The 26,509-nt window shown below is 37.1% G+C and overlaps 1 protein-coding gene across 3 annotated transcripts; it reads right to left on the bottom strand.

Moving 5' to 3' along the window:
* Positions 1 to 5,586: 5,586 nt before the first annotated feature.
* Positions 5,587 to 25,101, bottom strand: LOC119078280. 3 transcript variants are annotated; one of them, XM_037185769.1, is made up of 11 exons: positions 24,958 to 25,101; positions 19,255 to 19,458; positions 14,308 to 14,445; positions 13,922 to 14,245; positions 13,764 to 13,853; positions 12,726 to 13,698; positions 9,834 to 10,035; positions 9,652 to 9,769; positions 7,356 to 9,585; positions 6,867 to 7,286; positions 5,587 to 6,490 (listed from the first exon to the last, which is right to left on the bottom strand). In XM_037185769.1, the coding sequence occupies exons 2-11, from the start codon at positions 19,411 to 19,413 to the stop codon at positions 6,114 to 6,116; spliced, it is 5,031 nt and encodes a 1,676-aa protein (XP_037041664.1). In that variant the 5' UTR covers positions 19,414 to 19,458; positions 24,958 to 25,101; the 3' UTR covers positions 5,587 to 6,113. The 3 variants fall into 3 exon arrangements, with proteins under 3 accessions (XP_037041664.1, XP_037041665.1, XP_037041666.1); XM_037185770.1 differs by lacking the exon at positions 24,958 to 25,101 and adding an exon at positions 22,036 to 22,189; XM_037185771.1 differs by lacking the exon at positions 24,958 to 25,101 and adding an exon at positions 21,358 to 21,423.
* Positions 25,102 to 26,509: the final 1,408 nt, after the last annotated feature.

The raw sequence follows: 26,509 nt of genomic DNA, 5'->3' as shown, positions 1-26,509 counted from the left end.
TGATTAAATTTTTTAAGACCACATTACAACTTACATATCTGAGTTGCAGTATATACTGATCTCCGTTTAGATACTCCTTCTGACGAATAAATGCGTCCGAATGTGTTAAATGTTTAGAACAGAATGAAAAATAAATTTTTGAGGACTCTACCATTAAGAACACAAATTCTGTTAATGACAATTTAAGTGTTGCAGATAATTTTACCCTTTCCCTTAACTCATCTACTTCCAGGTAAAAAAAAAGGTTTGTTGTATGAACGGACGAAAGCAAATTTCTGCGATATTTTTTGTTCACATTGTATTGAAAGCTCAAAATGCTATTTCTTTACTGATATTTCATTTGTTAGCTATAAACAAGCAATGAACACAGGCCAATGGTTATTCTCGTACAGCAAAATGCATGACAAAACTAATAATGTAAATGACTTTGCATCCATCAACTCACTTAGATCTTAGATCTGAAAATTTGCTTACTCACGACGTGGAAGTTCAGATAATCCCCAGAGTAAGTAAGCGAAGTTTTCCTACACCGAAAACCGTTCAATTCACCAGTGAAGAATTTTTTTCTGTGTCCTCAGAATATGTACTGTATTTTACTCAGGCGAAACATGAAAAAGTTACGTTTTCCCGTGGTTATTAACCTCGGCTTCGTCTCAGATCAATAAACTTCAGGCAAAGAAAAAATTGACTTTTTAACCTTTCCATCCTTGTGACGTAAATATCTATGGCATGCTAGCGTCCTGTCCTGTAAGCACTTTTCCACGGTCACAGTTTTGTCTCGTATTAAGTCTGGTGGAAACGAAATCGAAAGTCTAAAATGTACATTAATTTAAAAACAATTCAGACCTGTCCACACGTTGAAATGGTGTCTACTGTCTACTGTGTATCACAGTATAAAAAAGGAAGCTATAGAACAATGATACCTCTGTTGTCTATAATAATTATCAGTACCTCTACTGAAAAAACGAAGAAGTATGTCGATAAAATACACCTTCACTAATAGCTTTGTAATCATCACCTCAAAACCGATATAACGATTTACCTTCTTTTGAACTCTATGAACAAAACCAAAAGGAAATAGCTCTATCTTTATCATGTGTCATATTGTTTTGTTGTAGCTGATTGAAAGGAGCAAATTGCATGGATTCAACAAACTGAACGCTAATGTGATAAAATATGGTACATAAAATTGGCCAAATAAGTTAGTCATATGCATTCGTTTGAATGTGTGCACTCGTTCGTATATAACCTGTTACAGACAGCAAGCATAATTATTATCGGGTCTATCACTTCCATCGATCAAAGTATTTTTAATCGGTTGATTTCAAATCTTGTACTTCAATTGTTTTAACATGCATTTAAATATACAAAGGACCATCTTACCCAGAGCTTGTCATTATTTTGGTCATCATTATCGATAACAAATGATTCCTTCAAAAAAACGCAAAAATTTGAAAAAGTGTGAAAACTTTGGAGTGCTCTGGCGGCCACAGGAGAGGCTATTGCTTCCTAATTCTTGTTGTTTTGTCATCAGGGGACCTTCTATTGTCAATTCCGTAAAAAAACACGCGAAAATTGGAAAAAGTGGGAAACCTTTGGAGGGCCCTGGCGGCTCAGTGAGGGGCTTCCGCGCCCCAAATCTTGTTGTTTCGTCATCAGGGGACCTCTCCCTGTCGATCCCATCTACTTTCGTCCAAATCGGGGTTGTTCCACTAAACTGCAATTTAGCCTCCATCCATCCATCAGTACTTTCAAATATAATGACATTGGACATTGGGTAGGTTTTCGTCAAGTGGAGATCCGTTGTATATTTTAATATAAAACTACTTCACTTTTGTCATTAGAGACCAAAGGTCATAATAGTAAAGTTGGTAAACATGAAAATAAGCTGCACCCAATGTGGAGCTATGAAGCGTCTTGGGCTAAATTGCAGTGAAGTAGTTTTATATTAAAATATACAACGGATCTCCACTTGACGAAAACCTACCCAATGTCCAATGTCATTATATTTGAAAGTACTGATGGATGGATGGAAATACGTCGAAGAGCTTGTGTTAGTATATGGCGTAAATCGAACAACGATGCAGATTTAATCTCAAAACCGGAAGTGATCTGTTTCTTGAATGTTAGGAACATTAGCCAAATTCCGACATTGGCGCAGGTGCCACACCTAAAATTAGGTCTCGATTATGGAGGACTGACCATGATCCTTGCCATGATCAAGATATACGGTGAAAGATAATTATTGGAGTGGTAATCTCTAACCACCTTCAACCTCTTCACTGTTCGACTGCTTTATCAATTCGAATTAATTTTGTGCCAGTCTGTGTAAATTTCCATTTTGTGTCCCAGGTATTACGTTTCAAGTCCGGTAAGTGAACATGAATCTCTGTGTGTTCGAAGTTTCGAGTTTGAAAAAAATATATTTGAATTCCCACCTCTCAGTCTCAGATTCAAAACCAATATCCCAAAGGATTGGCTCCGATTATTAAGTCGGTTAGTACTTTGCCCTTAAATCAATCTCAAATTTGATGTCCGCCACATTCACAGTTTACTGTACACACCATGGTTGCAACCATAATATGGATTCCCTAATTTATGAACAAATTGGCTAATCCAAATGCGAGCGCAATGTTGCACTCCATTAAAAATACTGATTACAATCATAAAATTTTCAATGAAAGTGGAAACTTTCCACTTCCATTGAAAATTTTCACAACAAATCGACCAAAAATGTAGAACGAAAATCCATGCATTGTGATGTTGCAGAAAAGTATCCATTTTATGATAACTTTTTTGCAACATCCAAATGCATGTATTTTTGTTCTACATTTTTCTTATAATTCACTAGACTTTTTCCTGTCTGTTTAATAGACCACAGTGATCGACTATTGCTAACATCCACTATTGCTGGCGATAGAAAAAATGGTTAAAGCAAAGCACAGTTAACATTTTTGATAAGTCACGGTTTTTTAACGGGGCCCTGGTGGCCCCAGATAATATTATTGCAAAACACAATCTTATGTGTTGGCTCTTCGAAACCAACCAAAAATGTAAGATTGTCAAAAACATGAAATTTCTTGTAAATGATTCAGGAGATTTTGGATTTTTTTTCTCGTGATTTCGATACTTTGCATGTGTTAGTAAATAACTACAGTCATACGCAAGATGTGAAACACTGAAACATATCAAGAAGCGAGTTTTTCGTCGGTATTCGTAGATCTTCATGTTCGACAGATAAGAATATTTTGAATGCTTCGGTTTCTTTGTAGGTAGCAGACATAATTTCACATGTTTCCGATGTTTTTGAAAAGAATCTGGCGCCGAATGTCCGCAGCCGAACTACTTACGTTGGCACTTGACGGAAATTCATGTGATTATGGAGACAGTCTTCAAAAGACTGGAACGAAAATTCGTTTGGTCACTGATTTAGAATGACCACGTAGAAGGGTTGTATGGGTATACACAGTCTCCTCTTGAAAAATCTGTTCTAGTGCTTCGTTTAGTGCTATGCTATGATGCAATAAACAAAACTTTAGGCATGATCTTTTCGAAAGGACTGCATAGTTGTGGTAACCAAATTGTTTGGCGTGTACAAGTATGTACATAAACTTCGCCAGTATTAACCAAGAATGTAATTTCTTCTGTTTACCTAAATTACTATTGTACGTAACTCAAACGAAACATGAAAAAGTTACGTTTTCCCGTGGTTATTGACCTCGGCTAGGTCAAGGACCAACAAACTTCAGGCAAAAAAACTCGACTTTTTACCATTTCCGTCCTTGTGACGTAAATACCTATTACATGCTAGCGTCCGGTAAGCCTTTTTAAGCAGTCACAGTTTTGTCTCGTATTAAGTAAATGGATGGAAATACGTCGAAGAGCTTGTGTTAGTATATGGCGTAAATCGAACACGATGCAGATTTCATCTCAAAACCGGAAGTGATCCGTTTCTCGAATGTTAGGGACGTTAGCCAAATTCCGACATTGGCGCAGGTGCCACACCTAAAATTCGGTCTCCGTCTTTGATGAAGTCATTTCCGAGCAAGACGGTATCTCGACCGAATGGACCGTCAAATATTCGATTATGGAGGACTGACCATGATCCTTGCCATGATCAAGATATACGGTGAAAGATAATTATTGGAGTGGTAATTTCTAACCACCTTTAACCTCTTCACTGTTCGACTGCTTTATCAATTCGAATTACGTTTGTGCCAGTCTGTGTAAATTTCCATTTAGCGTCCCAAATTTAGGTATTACGTTTCAAGTCCGGTAAGTGAACATGAATCTCTGTGTGTTCGAAGTTTCGAGTTTGAAAAAAATATATTAGAATTCCCACCTCTCAGATTCAAAACCAATATCCCAAAGGATTTGTTCCGATTATTGAGTACTTTGCCCTTAAATCAATCTCAAAATTGATGTCCACCACATTCACAGTTTACTGTACACACCATTGTTGCAACCATAATATGGATTCCCTAATTTATGAACAAATTTGCTAATCCAAATGCGAGCGCAATGTTGCACCCATTAAAAATACTGATTACAATCATAAAATTTTCAATGAAAGTGGAAACTTTCCACTTTTATTGAAAATTTTCGCAACAAATCGAACAAAAATGTAGAACAAAAATCCATGCATTGTGATAATGCAGTATCCATTTTATGATAACTTTTTTGCAACATCAAAATGCATGCATTTTTGTTCTACATTTTTCTTGTAATTCACAAGACTTTTCCCTGTCTGTTTAATTGACCACAGTGATCGACATAGCTAACATCCACTATTGCTGGCGATAGAAAAAATGGTTAAAGCACAGTTAACATTTTTGATAAGTCACGGTTTTTTAACGGGGCCCTGGTGGCCCCAGATAATATTATTGCAAAACACAATCTTATGTGTTGGCTCTTCGGAACCAACCAAAAATGTAAGGTTGTCAAAAACATTAAATTTCTTGTAATGATTCAGGAGATTTTGGATTTTTTTCTCGTGATTTCGATACTTTACATGTGTTAGTAAATAACTACAGTCATACCCATGATGTGAAACATATCAAGAAGCGAGTTTTTCGTCGGTATTCGCAGATCTTCATGTTCGACAGATAACAATACTTTCAATGCTTTGGTTTCTTTGTAGGTCTTAAAAGCAGACATAATTTCACATGTTTCCGATGTTTTTGAAAAGCATCTGGCGCCGAATGTCCGCAGCCGAACTACTTACGTTGGCACTTGACGGAAATTCATGTGATTATGGAGACAGTCTCCAGGAGACTGGAACGAAAATTTGTTTGGTCACTGATTTAGAATGACCACTTAGAAGTGTTGTATACACAGTCTCCACTTGAAAAATCTGTTCTAGTGTTTCGTTTAGTGCTTTAAGTATGATCTTTTCGAAAGAATTGCATAGTTGTGGTACATACAAAATTGTTTGGCGTGTACAAGTATGCGAGTTTCTATCTGTGTGGAGTGTACGGTGGGATGGGCGTCTCTCACTTAGATGAGTTATTCTTGAAGTCTACTTCTCTTTGTCGACTGGTTGTATCTCGCAGGGAAATATTGGTTGAAGAAAAAGCATAGTTTTGGTTTTGTGTTAAATTTATTTATTTCAACTCCAAGTGTTCTGCTGATGGTTTACATCATTAACATCTAAGAAAACCACACTGCCATGCCATTTTTTTTATCTGCCACTTAATACAGAATAATTATATACACATCATGTTGCTACAGGCTACACTTATGGTCTTAATTACAAAATGTACAATATCTGGTGAAAATATATTTTAGCGAACCACAGTCCAACTATGCAACTAAGAAAACCCACTTCTATGCTTTTGTTTTGTTGATAAAAAAAATTATTAAATTTTTTTGGTTTGATTTTCATTTATTTTGTAATTTTTTTGTTTGATTTTTTTTTGTATAATTTGTTTACATCACAATTTCAACCACATAAAATAATCGACCAAAACAACCATCACAAATCGAAAAGATTTTTTTTTCTTTGGGATTTGATCATCGTTCTCGAGCGATTATTTTAGGCGTTTATAAAAGAAAAACAGAAAGAAAAAAAAACTTAAAAATCGATAAAATTAACTAAAAATTGCGCACCCCAATTACATTATGGTGCACAAACCAGATGTTTCGGTGCCACTTCGAACGGCTGGCAATTTCTTAAAATTCGCCCCTTTCATCGTGTCCTTGTATTCAAATGTAATTTCTTGTTCTTCTTCCTCTTTATTCTTGTCGGTTACATTAGCTTTCGTCGCGGCTAATTCGCTCTGTTTACCTAAATTACTATCACTAGCCTTTATTGCAGTTTTCGTTACATTTTTCGTTATGTTTATCTTAATCTTATTCATTCCGATTGTTGCCGGTGCTGCGTCCTGCAATTGAACATTACCGTCCAGACTGGTGATCATCGACGCTTGCGTCTGATGCGTTGACGGTGCGGGCGTTGTTGATACGATAGCCACAGGTGTATAGCCATCCACTGTAGAAATTAATGAAAAAAAATGATTTAATTGTCGAATAATGGTTGTAGAACAACTACTGTTTTAAGGGTTTGTCAACCACGGTGCTATTCGAATCTCGTTAATCTTATGCCAGAAAAAAAGTCGCCGCGACTCATCTACTAAATTATTCTCGGTACGACCTACCCATTCTTAAATCAAAAGTTCGAGTGTTTGTAAGCTGTTCAGACCTCTTTTCTATTTTTTTTAAACAACTGAGGCTCAAACAGTAAACTGGCGGTCATAAAGTGTGAACACTAGCAAGAGATAACTGTAAGAAAGTGGCACGAAATTCAAGACAAGGCTGTCCAACCCATTTTCAATTAAAAACTCTCCCAAGAAACCCTGAAAACTTACCACTGTTATCTTCGATGATCGTAGCCTCCTCAAACGTTCCAATATCTTCGAACGCATCATCTTCGTCGTAGCCATCATCTTTGGGTTCTTCCTTAATCTTAACCGGCAATTGTGTCGTTGAATCGATCGGTTTCTCCTCGAAATCTTCGACATCAACAACCGAAATTTGTGGCACCAATATCTGAAGATCCGATTCGTTTCCAATCGATTCATACGTAGCGTTCACGTCATCATTGGTTGATGATGTTACCGCACCGGATGTGCTAGCACCATCTTGGGACGTTGAATCAATTTTCTCCACAGTCACTACGCTGGACGAAACTGTGGGTGTATCATCATCGTCCGCAATTTCGGTGATGACAGGCTCCTCTTGCGGTAACACAATGACATCGTCGTCATCGTCAAGCAAAATTCGATCAACTGGAATTTAGGAGAAAAAAGAAAATTGAAATTTCGAGTCCGAGAATAAACTGTCGCAAATTGGCATACCTGACTCATCGGCTGTTTCGGTTTTCAAGGCCAGCTCCACAGCATTGTCGCCGTGAAGACCATTGTTAATACTAGACTCGTCCAATGTCTCTGAAGTCTTACAGTCTTCAAAACAAATCGGATGATACGTTCTGTCATCGACACGGATAGCATTCCTAAGGTGCCATTCCTCATTTTCCTCGTTGTAGAATGTTTCGAATTGATCGTGGCACATATCACATGTTTTATCTACATCTTCTGGTCCTGCAACACAGCTCGGCACCGGTGATTCATTGCGCTGGGCCGAATCATCGTTTGCCATATCCATTTCCATTTGTTGCGTTTCGAACCAATTGCGTTCCCGTTCGTCTAGGTCTTCGATTTCTTCGTATTGAATCCAATCTTCCACATTGTAATACCACCGACGAGAGTGCGCCCGTCGAGTCGAATCACGATCGCGACGATTCTGCCGGAAATGCCAGTCTAAATGTTGACTATACTTAATGGTCTGTTCGGGTGGAAAACGAACTCCACAGCTGCTACATTGCATGCCAGAAAACAGGACATGAATGTGAGTCTGTTGACGCAACTTCAGGGTATCGGGCTTGGCTAACGATATTGTTTTCGGTTTCTCCTTTGCCTTTTCCTTTGTTTCCGCTTTGGTTGTGTTGTTTAAGATGCCGGACGCCAACAATTTCTGGAACAAATCATCGATGTTTATCGATGGGGCAGCTGGAAGCATTGACGTTGAAGGCACTTCAATAACTGAACCAGCTGGTAATACTGGAGCCACAGCTGCCATTTCTGGCACAGGCGGAATGAGTGGCATTATTAATTCAGTGTACACTGTCGGTAGAGGCGACTGGATCCCACGATGACGTTCGGTTCGCAGCATATTTTTTATGTACATCATCCCCGGGACAACGCCATCTGGCATTATGGAGAATCGGATGTAATGATCACGTCCGCCAAACCTAATTTTCTTTGGCATACCACCATATTCGACGCCGAACTGTTCACCGTCTATCAATACGGTAAGGAAATAGTCAGCAAACTGAACGGTGTGCTTCTGATTGTCCAATTCAAAGTGCTGCACCTGCGCATCCAAATAGAGCGAAACTTTCACATGAACGTCGACGTACAAATCTATCTTCCCAACCACCAGATCAGTGCGCAAATTTCCGATTCGCACTTGTGGCGATGGTCCTTCGATTTTAAATTGACGAATTCTGCCGTCCAGTGTGATGTTGGTGGGTGGATCACCGAAGAAACATTCGTACCACATGTTGTTAATGTACAGTTCCCTGATCGGTGAACCAAATCGAATCTGGTACTTGACACCGTCAATTTTAAATGGCTTATAGGAATCGTTGAAGGCCAACACTATGCTGTCCTTGTTGTCGACGAGAACCCGACGTTCTCCGGATTGAAAACCAATTTCCTTTGGTTCGCCACCGTTCTCTTTCATAAATGCAATGGCCACTTCATCGTAGAAACGAATCTCGCGTGGAATGCCGTCAATGTTGATGGTCCGTTGATTGTTAATGCCGGGTAAATTCGATGGGATGGCATTGATCATATACGGATTATTCATCATTATAGTTGGTCCTATTCCCATATTCGTTGGGAACATTGGCGGCTGTTCGTCTTGCCATACATTTTGGACATTGAATTGACGCGACGAACTGGGTTGTTGTTGAAAATTGAGCATCGCATTTTGACTCTTGTCCCGTGATGGTGGACCTGACGACCACTTCGAGGTTCGACTTCTCTTATGGTTTCGATTGCTTCGATTTTCCTTTGACGACACATTGTCACGATCTGGTCCATCACTATCACGGTGATCTCTTTTGGCATGACGTGATGATTTGGCAATATTTGAGTCGGAACTGCTCGAACTGAAATGATCGTTGTTGTCCATTGACAAACCGGATCGGCTGACCAAATCATTCTTACGCTTCAACGACTCTTTCTTTGACTTTGTGTGCGCCTGAACGACCTGTTGCATCAAAGCGTTGTATTGTTCCAAATTCATGTCGTCGTTGTCGAGTTGCGCCTGTGCCTGAGCCAATATGATTTTTAACGTTGCATCGCTGCCATCCTGCGAATCTTCGATGAAATCGCGCATGTGTCGTCGCCTTAGATCGATATCGTTGTTTCGATTGGGTTTGTTTGGCAGGTGTCGACTAGCTTCAGCCAATTTAGCTCGAACCGCGTCGAAATTCGATTTGATCGATTTTGGTGTGTCAGCCTTGAAAGGAAATGAGGGAAGACAGTGAAATTTCTGAAACTCATTGATTCGATGGGATTTTGTTACCTTGATGGTTGCCCAATCAGGTTTCTCTTCACCGGACGGGAGAACTGCAGGCGGAAATAACGGAGTTATTGCTTGACTAAGCTGCGTTCTCAAATCCACGTCTTCCTTTCCGAATAATCTGAAATGAAAGCAATCAGTGAGCAAACAAACAAAATAACAAATTTCAAAGACTCGAAACTTACCCGTCGATCTTCTCAGTCTTTCGTTTCTTTTGCTCGGGCGGCTCTTCAACGCTGCGATCTTCGGACCTTTTCCGTGCTTCGACCGAGGACGGAGTTGCGGAAAGGGATGATCCAAACGAAGTGGTTGATATCGGCGATGATCCCGCATTGGATAGCATTAATCTTAGATCGATGTCTTTCGATGGAACGTCAATCACATTGTCTGTAACAATAGCTAATTTTGTTGAGAATTTCGGTGGAAGAGGAAAAAGAAAATGCGAAGATCTCAGAGCTCAAGTATTTGGTGGTGTTCAGACAGCGACATGATGGTTTCAGTGGAATACAACAATAAATGTGGATTTAAACAACAAAATTGTGTGGTTTTTTTCAAAGAAAATTTTATTTGAAATACACTGACTCGGTGAGGTATTAAGCGTCAGACAGGTGAAATGATTTAGCATTAAAGACATCTGAAATTCCTCTGACAATTTGAATTATTTTTCCATTCGATTATTTGATCTCTCCGGTGCGCAGAAGTACGCAGTACGCAGAAGCTTAGAACTCGAATCGACAAAAAAAATTATGATCCACCACAATTCCACGAGTATGTTCCTTGCTTCCGTTTACTTTACTTACACGTTTATTCCTTTCGCAAACTGAGATTTTTATCAACAGATAGAACATTATGTTCTTCTGAAGCTGATGCTTTTAAACTTAGCCGTTTACAAACAACAGAGACAGAAATATTTTAACGAAGATAATTAGGGCCAGGTGAAGGCTGTTTACACATTTTGTGGTTGTAAACACCTTCACCTGGCCTTAACAAATTTGTCTTTTAAACCGTGTTATTGCGGCCGTTTGTAAAAGGTTAAGACGATTACATTAGCTCAACAGAAATACTTTGGAAAAAAATTGCGGTTCTTGATCATACGTTCTGATGCGGAAAGTTAGAGGTTGAAAGTCATTGACGTCGCAAAGAAATATTTTTTAGTTTTTGTTTCCGTACGTGTTGTAAGCAGACTCGTTCTGCAATTAAAATTTTCAAAGAAATTTCCCAATTTTACTCTGATTTCGCTGCGTTTTGATGCGAGGTCTCTTCCGATGCTTAAAGTGATGAAATGAATCGTTGTTACGAATCAAAGATCAGCTGTGCCACTAAGTCTGATAATATGAAGTAATTGTAGACTGGGAGTATACTGATGTGTGAGATGAATTATTTTGCCTAACTCTTTCTAAGTGGGAACGGTTAGAGTGAAAGATATCTCAAGTAAAAGAAACGTTTCAGAAAGGAGGCACTCGTAATGAATCAATGAGCTAACTATTTCATAAAGCGATTCGTATAAGAAATCCAACCCGATTCAATGCATCTCCGAGTAGAGGTATCAATTCCTATTTTAGGTGAAAATCTGTGAAGAACACATCCTGTCGCAATTAATTTTCGTCTCCTCATTTCCATAAAATCAATCTACCGTATTAACTTGATGAGCTAAAGTAGTCGTACTTCATTCGGAAATGTATCTAAAAACTTGTCATTATCCGAGTTCTAACTGTCACTGTCGTTAAACCTATCATGAGTCACAAGGATGTCTAACTTTTTAGATTTTCCAGGATATCGCTGGAGTCTTGACCCATAAAACTTTAAAATCAGAGAGTAGTTTATGTTCTAGCAAAGCCACTTCGCTCTGAAGACACACTGGAAAAAATGTGTTACAAAGCAGGGTTTATCATTCGGAATATTTATTCTGTAATTCTTCGAATGTTCTTAAAATTCTTAATTTTGGGAATTTTGAATAATTTAAGGAATTTTAGGTAATTTAAAAAAATTCTTGAAAAAATTTCGAATAATAAGTCCTGTTAAGTTGGATGTTCCTATGGACTGCTGACTTAAGGAAATTGTTTCCAAAACGCTAAACTTATCAAAAAGATTAATTTTCCTGAAAAACGTATCACTGTGAGCTGAAGCTAAACTTTTTCTTATTGAATCCGATCGGTGAATCGTCCAACACATCACGCTAATGTCTTCAATGCCATCATCTTGTGATTCTTTTGAAAAACAGAAGACCGAAATCGGACGCATCTTCCAGTGTAATTTTTTACTTGTGACCAGAAAGGTATTCAACCCAAGAAGCCAAAACCACTTTCAAAAAAATTCTTCGAAGTTTGTGTGGCTGGTGAAAGGTGATCAAAAACTGAAAACGTGCACTTCCACAATTTCCCCAATTATACGAGCCGTACAGGATCGTGTAGGGTGTCATTGCAAAGGTTATTGCATGTACTTTCGGTGCAAATAGGGTCTTATGTGGGTTTGGAAGCATCTACGATGAAATATGAGTTTCATCGTGGATGGCACAAAATTTACGTAAAACACTACTCACACTACCCTGTACAGCTCGTGTAACTAACTGGAGAAATTTCGATAAGTAAAGTGCATGTTTTCGGTTTTTGATCACCTCCCACTAGCCAAACAAGTATCGACGAATTTTTTTGAAAGTGGTTTCGGCTTCTAGGGTTGAATACCTTTCTAGTCACAAGTAAAAAATTCCACTGGAAAATGCGTCCGATTTCGGTCGCCTGTTTTTCGAACGAAGTCCTCAAATTGCTTGCACTTTGAAAATTAAAATTGTTTTTCTTTTGTAAATTAAAAATAAAATTAACGAAAAAACGAAAAAATAAAAAATTTGTTGAAAATTGAACAAAAAATAAAATTGAATCGACAAAAAGTTTTAATAAAAAAATTATCCCCTGTGCCAATAACAATTAGTTTATTTAAAATATCATCATCATCATCATCATCGCTACGATTGATACAATCACTTATCAATCCAATGGACATACTCATCGTCAGTCTGATCAATAAATTGTGCACAATGTGGGAAATTTTTACCATTCTTATAACAAAATTGATTTCCTTACTTTTAAAGCTTTGATTTTCGCCAGCTCCTGTTAACGGAACGCAGCTAGCACTTGCCGGAACTTTTACTACTGGTTCAATGGACGGTGGAATTAGTGATGATTCAATCGATTCTGATGTGGTGGTGGTTGGGATGATCGGGGCAGTCACCGATGTTGTTGATGGTGCTGTCTCCGGTTGGACAATGTCTGCACTTGCACCTCCTCCTCGATTGTGTCTCACATAGTTTCTTGATTTCGAACTGGTTTTACTGGCCTTGAACTTGGTTGGACTGTCGGCGGTCTTTGTGGTGCTCGACACTTTCGGATCCGTTATCGACTTGGTCGACTTATCTTTCGGCGATGGGCTGCGCTTTTTCGGTATCGTAAATTCTTTGATCTTCCGTTCGGCTTCAGCCAAAGCTGTGATTGCCGCACTTTGAGTCGGTGACAGTTTACAGGACTCTTTGTCTTTGTACCGATCTTTTTTCTGGTCTTTCGGTGACTGGCGGTTGCTCGACGGAAACGTTTTCGAGCTTTTCAACGATGATTTGGATGAAGACGAGCTTGGTGATTTGGGAGATGACTTTTGACTATTTGGTTTTTGTGGTTTCGGTGACGTTTTTGATGCCGAGCGAACTTTCACTTCTTTCGACGAACTTCGGTTTTTGCTTGCTGTTCGCGATTTTCTACCTGAATCGTTCATACTGGCAGCAGTAAATGCTGTAGGAGGTCGGTGTGAAATTGCATTGTCTGCTTGACTATTTGCGACGAAATGAGTTGAAGCGGGCCCAAAACCTTGATTAACAAATGCTGGTGAAGCCGTTCGATTTCTTTGATTGAAGTTACGTTGAGCAGAATTTTGAAATTGCATTTGACGGGCGAGTCGGGGATCACGAGAGCGTACATTTTGCGGAGCTGACTCCGGTTTGTGGATTTCCATGCGTGCCTTTTGTGCCATGGAATCGCTTGTATTCGGTTGTATCATATCGATAGACTGGAAGTAAGTTGTTGAAGTTAAGGTTCCGCTTTCAATTTCCATATTGGGAGTGAAATATTTACCTGATATTGCGAGTTTGTGAAGTTATTGCCGGACGATTCTGCCAACAATGGTTGAGAAAGGTTCTCCGGCTGTGGAACAGTTGTGCTCACCTAATTATGAAACAAAAAAAAGTTAGCTTCCTCTCCACTGAATGTGTCACAATATGTTAGCGACTTACCGTTTGCACGACGGCAGCATTGGCTTTTAGCTGCTTCTCTTGTTCGGCAATGTGCTTCTTCGTTGCAGCCAATTCCAATTCTAATTTCCGTTTCTGCAATTCCAAAAGTTCGCGTTGCTTGTCCCGTATAATGTCGCTGTCGGGTGTTTTGCCTTTGAAAAAATTCGGATTCACGTGAATGGATGGTGTTAATTTGGCTGTTATCGGCCATCCCACATCAATTTCATTGGTTTTGATGTCCAATGCGTATAATTTAGCTAGTGGAAATATATCGTTCCACGTCTGCCGTAGCGCGAACATCTTCTCTCGTACTTTTTCGTTCACCTAAAGGTAAAAATTTCCGGTAAACTCTTGCGACATTGAAAAACCAAAACATTTGAACAAACCACTTTAAAGACATCGCAAAAAACCTTCACTATTGAATGGCTGAACAGGGTGATGTATCGATTGTCGTATCGATTACCAAGATTTTTGACGATTGAATCGATCAAATATAGTACGGGGAGCTTCACATCAGGATGTATCTGTGTATGCGGGAAAAGAAAATTTCGTCGTTTTTTTTACTTCAATTTGAAAATGTGTTCTCCTGTGCCAATCGCTTCTATGGGTTCCCAACATAAAATTACCGACAAAAATCGCCATACAATCGCTTAGCTACTGATTATAACGACGCTTAAGAGTCGCAGGACTTGAACTTTTAGGAAAATCATTTCGCTAAATTTCTTGTGAAACTGAAGAAAATTTCGAGTATTTTAGCGGAATATTTTCGCTAAAAATGTAGACCTGATGGACATACTTACCTATTCAAGTGAAATAAAATGGAAAGAAAGTGTTCGAGAGAAAGGAGTGGTTGTCATTGAAATGATTGACGAAATGAATGATCGATAGTGGATACAACGGTCGGTAATAATTTAGTAGTGAGTGTTGGATGAATTTGTATCGAAATGATTCAATTGCGGATCAAAAATTCAAATTATTGTGTGAAGGCCTTGACGATTGTTTTTCAGTCAGTACATCTTATCGTACACAAGAATTAAAAGCAACAAAAAATCAAAATGAATCTGGGTCAACACAATCCGCTGCTGAATTTGTAAAGTAGTTCGCTCACATCTTCTCGGAGTTTCAACGTTCCCATATAGCGGACACGAATTTAAAAAAACCAGAAGATGTTTGAAATCAAAACACAGTCCCAGTTAGTTCCATCGAGGAGGCATTCTATCATCTATTTGTTAAGAGTCGAATCGACACACGTGATGGTAGGACACAAAAAGTTAGAAGTTTTTCGTCTCTCACGCAGCAATTGCAATAATATTGGAAGAAAGTGACCAATTTAATAGAAGCTGGAAGCTAAATGATGCAAAAAAAAAACGAACCAGTCCGATGACAGCTGTTATTTTGATGATCCGAAAAATAGGCGAAAGTTTCCGATTCCACATGTTGATGGTTTCGTTTTGTATCCTCCTAAGGAAAAATAACCTTTGGGCACAGAGGGTAATTTTCTTGTGAATAATTTATGTTACTAGACAACCCGCGAGTGTCTCTCTTTCATATTCTAGCAAAGATATTTCTATTCGAGGTGAGGGATAAAAGGGTCATCAAAAAAAATCTTCTGTACCAACGAGTGACAAAAGAGCAAGCAGAAAAAAGAGTCAAAAAAGATGATCCATCAAAATAGTTCCAATGAAAACTTGGCTAAAATGTGTTCTTATGTGTGTCCATATGAAATTCAGTTTATCGTGTGCAAACGTGCATATCAGTACCTTACACGGTCACTGGTCGAAACTTTTGTCATTTTGTTACACTACCTAAGACCAACAAGTGTTTCGTTCTGGTACTTTTCTTTCTGAGAACTAAGATGGCTTTAACGATGATAACCGTGTTACGTAAATATATGTCAGTCAGCTTCTTACGCCACCGAGATAAACCGATATTCAGTTATCGCATTGTTGCCAGGTTGGTTCACATGATGAAGAACAAATAAATTCTTTATATGGAAACGCCTGTCGTTACAGATGAGTTAAGAACTCGAAAATTTGACTTTCCACCCTTTCCAATAAACATTTTATTTTATTTTTTTGTTTGACATCAATTTGTTTTCTCCACGATGCGAGCGGAATGAGACTGAGATTTTCACTAGACATGTACTCGTTAGCGTCCTCCTAGCGCTCAACAACAAAAGTGCCAAAAACCGACTTTATTCTAGGTAGTGTTTTAGACCTGATGAAGGACTGATAAGCAGATGGATTCTCACTTTCTTAGTCTGTGTGATTTTATGCAAAGTAAATACTAAAATTTCCAAATTGTCCAAATCAATTGACCTCTGTAGCTTATTAGTATTTAACTTAACTAAAAATGACCGGACGAACTGAAAACAAATTGTAACGTGTAAAAACAATGTTTTACAAATCAAAGATAGTTTCGTAAAAAATTATTTATTTACGGTTCTTGTTGCTAATTTTCAGTTTTCTTTTCCTTTTTTTTAATTTTTATTATTGTTGTTCCAGTGCAATGTCGATGATAAATTTGCACTGTCCATGGTTAATACTGGGTTGTGTTTAATAAAATATTAAAAATAATTTGATTTTAATCAATAGAATCTAAAATTTAAACTTTGATCTACTTCTTAGTTATTAAACCTTTTGGAAACGGCAAAATCTATTACTTCTTTTGTTTAAACTTACTAGATCTTTTACTTCGTTTGGTTCTATTATATACAATAATATTTAGAGCTAATTGCTTTTGTCATCGTTGTTGAAAACGGATGACTAGCCGTTTCTGAAAGGTTTATTTTATAGACAAAACAAGACAAACATCCAATGCTTATTTCGGGCTTAAATATACACTCATGGCTCAAATTATTCATTTTTATTTATGTAAATTACAATTATATTGCTACAGAATGCTACGCAAATTTTTTTGTCTGTTTTTAGAACGGAAATAAATTTTCTCGTTCAGTTCAGTTTCTCGTTTCGTTTAAATTTTTTTTTTCTGTCGCAAATTCAAAAACATTTCAGTGTCATAAGCATATAATTCTTATCAATAAAACTGGATAAAAATACACGACTTCGAAATGACTCAAATTTCATTTACGAATTGACACGTCAATGTCATTCGTATCATTAGTAAAATCAACGCACTTAAAGCATGAATTGTACTTTAAATAGGGTACTGAAGCTTGACAGTGGCAACTGTAAAACTACGTAAAAAAACCATTTCATACAAAATAGTACTCTATTTGGCAGCTGTCGACTATAATCACTTTAGCTTGAAGTGCGTTGGTAAAATGCAATGCAGAATTTGTGGTATGAATGAAGTAGAAAAAAATTATCCCAACACACATAAGGTCTCACTCATTTTTCACTTACGAACATAAAGCAATCAATCGAATTGAATAGAAAGTGTTGCGTTTTAAGACTTAACGTTGAAACGTGTATTTGCCGATAAGTCGTTGCACCTATTTTGTACACAAATTGTCTGTCTTATGATTGAATTGTAAAACAATATCTTCAATGCGTTGCTATTGTGAACGTGTACACTGTCACGTAGGAATATGAATTTGTAATGAGGCTCGAGTTGCGATAATTCGAAATCCTAATTTTTAAATAGTAAAACTTCGGTGTTTTGAGTCGAATTTACACTTAACATTGATTCTTACAACTACGAACTCCATCAATGTTTTGTCCTGATACAACGACCTCAAAAAAGAAAACATTTGAATGATGTCGAGGCATCATCTACTTTAGTCTCCAGAGAAAACGTTAGCAGAGTTGGAAGTATAGTAATTCTGTCTACGAAATTATGACTCCGAAATACGGAAACTTTACCAAAAAAATCTACCAATCGGTACCATGATTGACATATTCGAACGATAAAACTGCGTGATATAAAAGTAGATTAGAAGCGAAACCTAATGACCGTGTTCGGACGTAGACAGAAAAACCTGATTGTTTATTTTCAAAACAAAAGAACGGATCCGTTAATGTTACTCATTCAAGAAATCGATAAATCCGGTAATATCGACAAGTTAATCAGACAACCTCAGACGACTTTGATGAGAATTCGAATTGTCTGATCAAATTGTGGCTAGTCATGTGACTTTTATTTGAAGTCTTACAGAAACGTGAATACAATTCGCAGACGTTTTCATCTGTTAATGACATTGTTGACGAAATCGATGACCTCTGACTGGATAAATATAGGAAACAATTAAAAATGTTTGGAGTTTCCATCAACATCCATCCGTTTTGCCTTTGTTTAGCTAAATCACGCCTCTTCTTTCCTATTATTTAAAGATAAAGCGGAGAGAAAACCGCAAAACGGAGTGTTTTTTTCATAAGTGGAAATTAGGACTTAAATTAAAATAGCCAACAGATTCGGTCATGATATTGGAGAACTAGTTTATGAAAGGTTAAATTTCAAACAGCTATTAACTTCAGATTAAATGTGTAGCTTCCTACTGTGGACGAATGTATTGAGAGTCACTCTTAATAAATCACTTCGAATGTAGCAAGTATTTCAAGATGATTAGATCTAATTCATCGACAATCAAGGTGCATTTCTAACCGACTTACTTGCTAGAAATGGTTTATGAGCCACGCTTTTCCTATTCGATTTTCATTCTTAAATTAAAATGAGTGAGACACATATAACCCATAGCTTCTTACAATTGTTGTATCGTAAAATATTTTGATTCATGATGGTGTTGACATTGCAGTTGTGAAAATTGTGTGCTGTTTTTGCGTTAAAATAAACAACAATTTTGCTCAATGCGTCGTGATGTTGTATATGTGTAAACGGTTGCTATGAACGTAAAACAATTCCAATGACAAATGCAATGGCATTCAAAGAGTAAGAGATTAACATGTTTATGATGAAGTGATACGTTGTATTACTGGATGCGTATGCGTAATCTAAACAGCAAATTGAGACTCTTTACACAGTCACACAGTCAAAGTTTATCATATTTTCACTACATTGTAACATTATGGGAAATAACGTTCGAGTGTATCAATTGCGGTCGACTTTCAAGCGACGCTGATAAAATGTGTGGCGAAAGGTTTCTTAACGGAAAAACGTATTGGTAGATGTGTAGTGTTTATACGAGCGAGCGGATGATAAGCGGACCGTAACATTTGGAAAGATTAAACCGAATTTAAAATTTCTCGAACGCGACTAGTTTTAGCATTGCAGCACCGCACATCGTCGCAATCAAAATATTCTACGATACGAAACGATTGTTCGGTTTTCTCGTTTTTCGATACCCATAGAACGCGACTTTTCGGATAACTTTAATTCGGTAAATAAAATAAAGAAAAAGAAAAATGTTTTGTAACCTTAGTTATATGGTTTACGATGACATCGACGATGACCTGGCCGTGTTCGATATTCTCCTCGGCCAACATTGTAAGCATACTTATCAGCGGCTTACTGTTCACATTGAGATCACTCAAACTGGAGAGATACTCCTTTTCGATCTCCGATGTATCCGTCATTTTGTTTGTCTGTTGCTATTGTTTCACCGACTAGCAGAAAATACACTGGAACGAAAGAAACGAAAATTTAATTAATTTATTTTTGTTGTTGTTTTTGTGGGAGTGGTGCTTATTAGTAAAGAGTAATGTCTGCCACACTGCGGAATTTAGTCAATTCACCAAGCAATTCACTTATAAGGAATAGTCCTGAGCATAACTCGATTTTATTGAGATCAGCAATAGTTACCGATCGGAAGGAAAACCGGTTGTAAATTCAATTTCGAGTACCAGAGCGCAGCGAGCACAAGATAAAAAAATGTCCAGCTTTTTTCCCCAAAGACAACACAACGTTTCTCACAACAAAGGCTCCTGAAGTTTCAGCTGATGTGAGAAATTGACTAATTTCTCGCCTGCGTTGTGAAAATGAATTGTTCGTACCCTCATATTCGCGTCATTCTTGACTATTGGCGAAACGTATATTAGTATAAATATCTGAGTTAAATCTTTTGATGTAAATGTTTCACACGCACCCACAATCACGTTTTCCTATTTATTTATTTTTTTATTCAACCAACCCAAGCATTTTTAAATAGTGCTGATCAAGCGACGATATCTCAACCATAAACTCATTGTGAGTATAATATTGCCCGGTCGCGATTTCTTCGTTTAACTCGTGGGAAGATAAGGATGAGGTAGCAAGTACGACAAGCAATTTGTTCATAAAAAGTGGGAGTTGTAGACAGAATGTATCAATCAATTTAGTAAAAACTGTTACCACGAGCGAAACTCCGGCTTTTTCATTTTTATATATCTGAGGCTGGAACAGCAGTTTCCGAAGAATTAAAAAGGCTGGAACAGCAGTTTCCGAAGAATTAAAAGAATGTTATCTTACGTCGTAGAAAATTCAATCTGTTCGACTGTCGTCATTACTTTGGGTTCGGCGCGACCCACAGAATCCTCAAGAATGATTGAATTTTTTCACTCGGTTCGTTCAGAGTAAACAAAATATTGCCAAGAGGACACAGCAAAACGAAAACAAATATGACCCTCGACAAGCATAAACGTTAAAAAATAGCAAAAACTTTACGACGAGAACATCGATAAAATGAATACGCTTTCTACCCTAATGTGCGTATGGATAAGTACCTTATAAGTGACCCCATACTTATTTATAAACGAATTGACCATATCAAACTAGGAAATTATTTCTTACGAATGTCCAGCAAAAAACCATTACATGCTTATGCACGGTAAAGTGCACTTTGCATCACTGTTTGTGACAGTGAAAATGCACAAACATGTTAAATGTGTTACGTCATTGTTTGAAAATGCAGGTTTTGGCTCGTGTGATTACTTCACTCGCCTTCGGCTCGTTCCGCAAACCTCATACTTACCAAAAGAAATATTTACAAACAGTGACGTAACATACTAAAAATTAGTGTGATATTGGAATGTTAATTGGATTTTAATTGATCTCTCTTAATTGATCGACGGAAAAGCGAATTTACTCTAAAAATAGAGCTTGCTTTCCGCCAGTTAGCAATTCGTTTATAACAGTGAAGTGAATCTAAGCATTTAAGTCGAATTAAAAGTGCCGTATACCAAGGTAAATCATCGATAAAAATAAATTTCGCTGGTGGATGCGGTAATATTTTGTTGGAAACATCTAAGCAACACTCGCACCGGATAGAGAACGAGAGAATAAAATTCCATTAATTGGATGAAAATTGGAAATGCGTGCACATACAATTCGCGTTCAATTAATCAAATTATTTAACTGACACTCATAACCTTTTTATTTTGTATCACATACGCACACATCATCATCAATTGTGAAGTGAAAAATCTCTTTCCAATTATACAAGCAACCATTTCACATGCACAGTCTATTTTCACCGAGCAAACGTTGAGTTTAATTTCATTTAGGTACAAAAGAAGGCTGAATTAGAAACACTCCGAACTTGCCTTTGCCGCCGATGTATGCTTAAATCGGCCAACTGTTGAACTGTTGTTTTCGTACGTGCACTGCAACAGTTACTGTTACACTAACTACATGAAAATTGTTTACGCCTTCAGCGTAAATAATTAATTTTACATACAGCGTTGTGTGTTGAAATCGATAAATTTCTCTAGTCGATTTATATGTTTTCAAAGCAAATAAAATCAATCGCGACTGTTACACATTTACGAAATTTTCCTTGCAACGAAAAATTTCTCAAGTCCGAAATCTGTTGATGAAGTGTTTCCAGTGCAATTTGTCGAATTCGAAATGGTTTTTGTTGGTTAATTACAAGGTGGAAATTCAGTCTCAGTTAAAGTACAACGAAAATGGTTATAGGACAGTCTAATGTAAGCGGTGTTCAGATTGATAGTACGTAGTCGATTGGCCAAATTTCTTTGTAATTTATTCAGCGACAATCTCGGAGCAGGCATAGACACATTTTAATGAGAAAAGGATGTTGCAAAAACACATGTAAGAAGAAATAGAAATGGGAAGGCAGAAGTAGATATTGGAGCCATTTGCCGGCAGAAATCAGGCCTTTACGCCCTTTTAGTCGCAAATTAGAGTTGGTTAAAAAGAGGTGTCGAAAACAATGCTACCGAATCACATTGAGTGTGACAACAATAATAGCTTCAACTTACCACAATTCACAAATTAAAAATCACCACACAATGACATACATTCTTAGCACATAATGAGAGAACAAAAAAAAATCAACTTAAGTCGTCGTGTCACTTTAAAAACCGATTCCGTACTGGCTTACTGGCGTGTGACTCAGTTCAAGAGTGTCAAATTAAAAAAAATATAGCAAAAACAACCACACACTCACAACTACAATGTATGAACAAGTGTAATTTGTAATTAAAAGCAAATACGGGTGTTTTATGAGAAACAGTACATTTTGGGAGCAAGGCATATATTTACGGCTAATGAGAATACTAGAATTTCCCTGTAATTTCCTCGAATTTAAGAACAATATCTCGTTACATTTTCGTTAGACTTTTGCACATTTTCGGGAAATTCCAGCAAAACGATTTGATGTACACCATGGGCAAAAAATTACTTCCCACTGCCTTTGTAGAATCGTGGCTTCAATCGATTTCTGTCCAATAGATTCTCCTTTATGCATGCGAAACATGCGATCGATATTATAACGTTAAAATATTCATGCATTCGTAAATATGTGTTCAATATTGATGTCTGAATGTCTCATATGGAATTATAATTGAAATCGTACACAACGATCAAAGATGTAAGGGGACTACTCGGGTAATTGATTACACACCATCGGAGGAATTGCCGTAGCATCTGGTAATTAATAGGAATTGAAGGAATTGCAAGGAATTGACCGGAAATACGAGAAAATCAACGTAAATGAAAGGAAATACGGATAGGTACGATGAACGAAAGAAGTAACTGAAAACAAGAAAGAATGACCGGTCTCCGGTCTTGGCTAGGTTTGTAAAATACAGTGCATTCGCTGATTCCTTTCATTTCCTTTCAATTTATCGTATTTCCAGTCAATTCCTCGTAATTCCATCAATTCCTTCAATTTCTAATATTTCCTTCAATTCCCATTAATTACCGGACACTTCGGCAACTACGAAACTACAGCAATTTCGACGGTTTTCTTTAAATTTAAAGAAAATTTTCGAAATAAAGAAAACTTTTAGAAAATTGTTTCTAAAAAGTAGACGAGGAAATAATAGGAATCAAAGTGCAAATCCGCCGAAAGGAATTAATCCGTTAATTGAAGGATTTGAAAGGAATTAGAAATTGATTTGCTACCCTTTTGGCCAGTGGTTTCCCCCTCGCGTATAATACTGTGACAGAACTCGCCGCTCAATTATTGTTTCACTTTGGATGCATGTTCTACATTCGAATTTTGCTCATCGTTCCATTCACTTTCAAATAAATTTCTCAGTGGTCGATCGCTGTTCAATTGGTGGTGAACCACTGAGAAATTCAATCGAAAATATTGTATTTAGTAAAGTGATCGCCGTACAAATATTTTACAATTTCAATAATCGATCGACTCGATGTTATCCAAAACCATTCACTATGGCAACCCGTTAACCAAATAAGAAATGAAAAAAATATTAATGAATTTACCGAGTAATGAAAGTATAGGCTGTGATAGACGGCAATCAAAATTGAATCAATTATTAATATGACCTGAGCCCTATTCATATGACAACAACTCCGAATGTTTGTACAAACGATGTCTCTCGGCAATATCGAAACTTATGGAATGTGACATCATTTGACGTAAATTGGTTTTACCGAAAAGCATTTGATTCGTTCCATTGTTTTGTTTTTAATTTTATTTTTTTTCTTCAACGAATCACTTGATAACAACAAATATTTTGTCACGAACGATAAGAACAAGCAATTTTTTCAGTGGAAATTACTGTATACAACAGAACGCTGAATTTTTTTGAAATAATAATAAAAAAAACAAAAGCAACACAGCTGATAACACTGTCATAACAAATTAACTGAAGTTCCAAGTTGATATTTTTGTATCGGGTAATTACCGCAAAAACACGTAGTACAAAACATGGTGTAGCGATAATTTAAATAACAAAAAAAAAACCTTTTTTGTTATCCGATGAATTTAAATGTTGAAAGCAGTTAATGGAAATTGGAAACACCGGCAGGTTTAGCGCGACAATATCGGGTGAATTAGGTCAATTTCAATTATTTATTTGAAAAAATTTGTGAAAAAATTCAAAATTCATAAAATTATTAACTCGCATTCCTTCAAAGGCACGAGTGAAGCATATGAACCGATTAACCAATTGAATGAATAAGTAATCGACTTAATGCCTCAACTCAGAAATAATACTTTTTTTTTGCGTCGAACTCAACGACTAACCAACCCGCAAACGATAGAAAATTATAAAAAGTTGAAAAGAAGTGACCTGAAAAGCAGACACATAAGAGATTTTGACGCGAGTTTTCGGCTGTGTTTATAAATAAATCGGTCACGTTATCAACAATGAACACGAATATCTGTCATACGTAAGTAAATATAGACTGCGATAATTAATGACTGGAACAGAAGTTATTACACACATCACCCATTTTCAAGATTGTTTTGAGCCAGAAGTACATTTCACTGTACACAGAGACAACCGACATAAATATACAACGACACTACTGTGTTGCCCTTTCTAAATAATTGATGGAAAAAATCGGAAAATCAAAACCAGTCCGATGGTTTTTACGTTTTTTACGATTAAAAAAGCTGACGTAACCTGATTTTTTCCCCATATTAAAATTGAATGGCATTGGGAATTGTTTATTTCGCCCGAATCGCGTCCTATTTATCAATAAATCGAATCCCATTAACAGCCACTTCTACTCGTATCACCGCATTCAATCATGAAACATTAGAAGATCGAAAATTTCCACTTTTCTTGAAAAATGTCTTCTTCGCAGTAAGACACACGCCATTGTGCAGTGAAAAGATTAGCGGAAAGAAAATGGAATTTCACTCATTTTGCTCCAATTAGGCTGTTAACCGACACCGAAAATACGATTATAAACTTGATGCATACCTTCATGCTGCGATTGAATGTGATTTGGACTTGAAAAATATCCTTAAAGTCACTGAAATATAGAAAATTATTCACTTGAACTGTTTTCACTTCTGTTGCGAACTAAACACTGTGTAAAACTAAAATGGATGCTGTGTCAAAGGTGTCATAACATTGATGGCTGCGCAGGCCCAGTAGTTTTTTGTTTTTTTTTTTCACTGGGCATTTTTATTTGACATGGTTTACAATCTTTACAATCGATAATCGCGCGCGGTTTCACATCAGTTTTAAATATCTTTTTTTGGTTGACAAATCGAATAAAGCAACGCACTTCAAGCAAGTGTGATCATAGTCGACAGCTGCCAAATAGAGTACTATGTTGTATGAAATGGCTTTTTACATTGTCATACAAGTTTCAATACCATACTTGGAGTATGTTGAATGAAGCGCGTTGAATGATGTAAAATAAATTTTGTTGACATGACATTGCAATAGTCAAATGAAGAAATCTTAATAAATGCGATAAATAGGTCAGAAAAATGTCACCAAATTTCTTCGATATGCAAACATTATTTGTCTTGTTCCATTTGCGAAACGCTTAGATCGTTGCAGGTTGCAAGAACTATGGGACTCTTTTAAAATCTGGTAGATCGTTGCAGTATTTAATGCTTTCTCAAGGCCGAAAACACACAGCCAATTTTGCGTTGCTCAGATAGATGCTCCGTACTCAGTAGGACTCCGCAACGCAATGCTCGTGTGCTTTTAAACTAATTGCAGTTGAGTAGAAAATCAAAGAAATGTTAGGTGCTGGCAACATTTCTTTGCCGAAGACGCAGTTTTCGAGTTCCTGCTCCTGAAAAAATTCCGGTCTGCATAATCCGTGAATAATAAAGAGTAATCAGATTCTCTTCCACTCATCGCCATTTTTTGAATGTTTATCCAAAGATGAAACATTGATTTTCAAGCGAGAGTTCTTTCATTTAACCATTGTTGTCTTGCTGGTGTAGACCTCTTCATAAAGAGCATTTTTGTGGTCCGCTTGATAGTAGCAAGCTTTATTCACTCTTAATAGAACTACCTTTCTCAGTATCAGTACACTGAAATGCATTCTTTTTCGACCATATCAAATTATCTTCGATACTTCGTTTGTTTAATGAGCTCATCCAACGCACTTCAAGCAAAAGTGGTACTCTAAATAGGGTACTGAAACTTGACAGTGCTCCATACAAAATTTTACACTGTAAAAAGAGTGAGGATAAAATTTCATATAAAAAGTACTCTATTTGGCAGCTGTCATAGATAGGACTTTTGCTTAGGGTACTGAAACTTGACAGTGCTCCATACAAAATTTTACACTGTAAAAAGAGTGGGGATAAAATTTCATACAAAAAGTACTCTCGAGGCCGAAACAGATGATGTTACTATGGTGTCCGTTTTGATGTTTCAAACATTGACTTTCAGCCCATTATTAGATTCTCGTGTGGTCTGCTTCCTGGTGTTTTTTTGTATTTCCGTATTGTAACTCATAGGGCCTTCATGCGACAACTTTCGTCTCGTCTACAGAACTCCTATT

This window comes from Bradysia coprophila, unplaced genomic scaffold, assembly GCF_014529535.1.
Source record: "Bradysia coprophila strain Holo2 unplaced genomic scaffold, BU_Bcop_v1 contig_248, whole genome shotgun sequence".
Classification (NCBI taxonomy): Eukaryota; Metazoa; Arthropoda; class Insecta; order Diptera; family Sciaridae; genus Bradysia; species Bradysia coprophila.
Note: the sequence above shows the minus strand (reverse complement) of the source record. Positions and strands in the feature narration are given on the sequence as shown.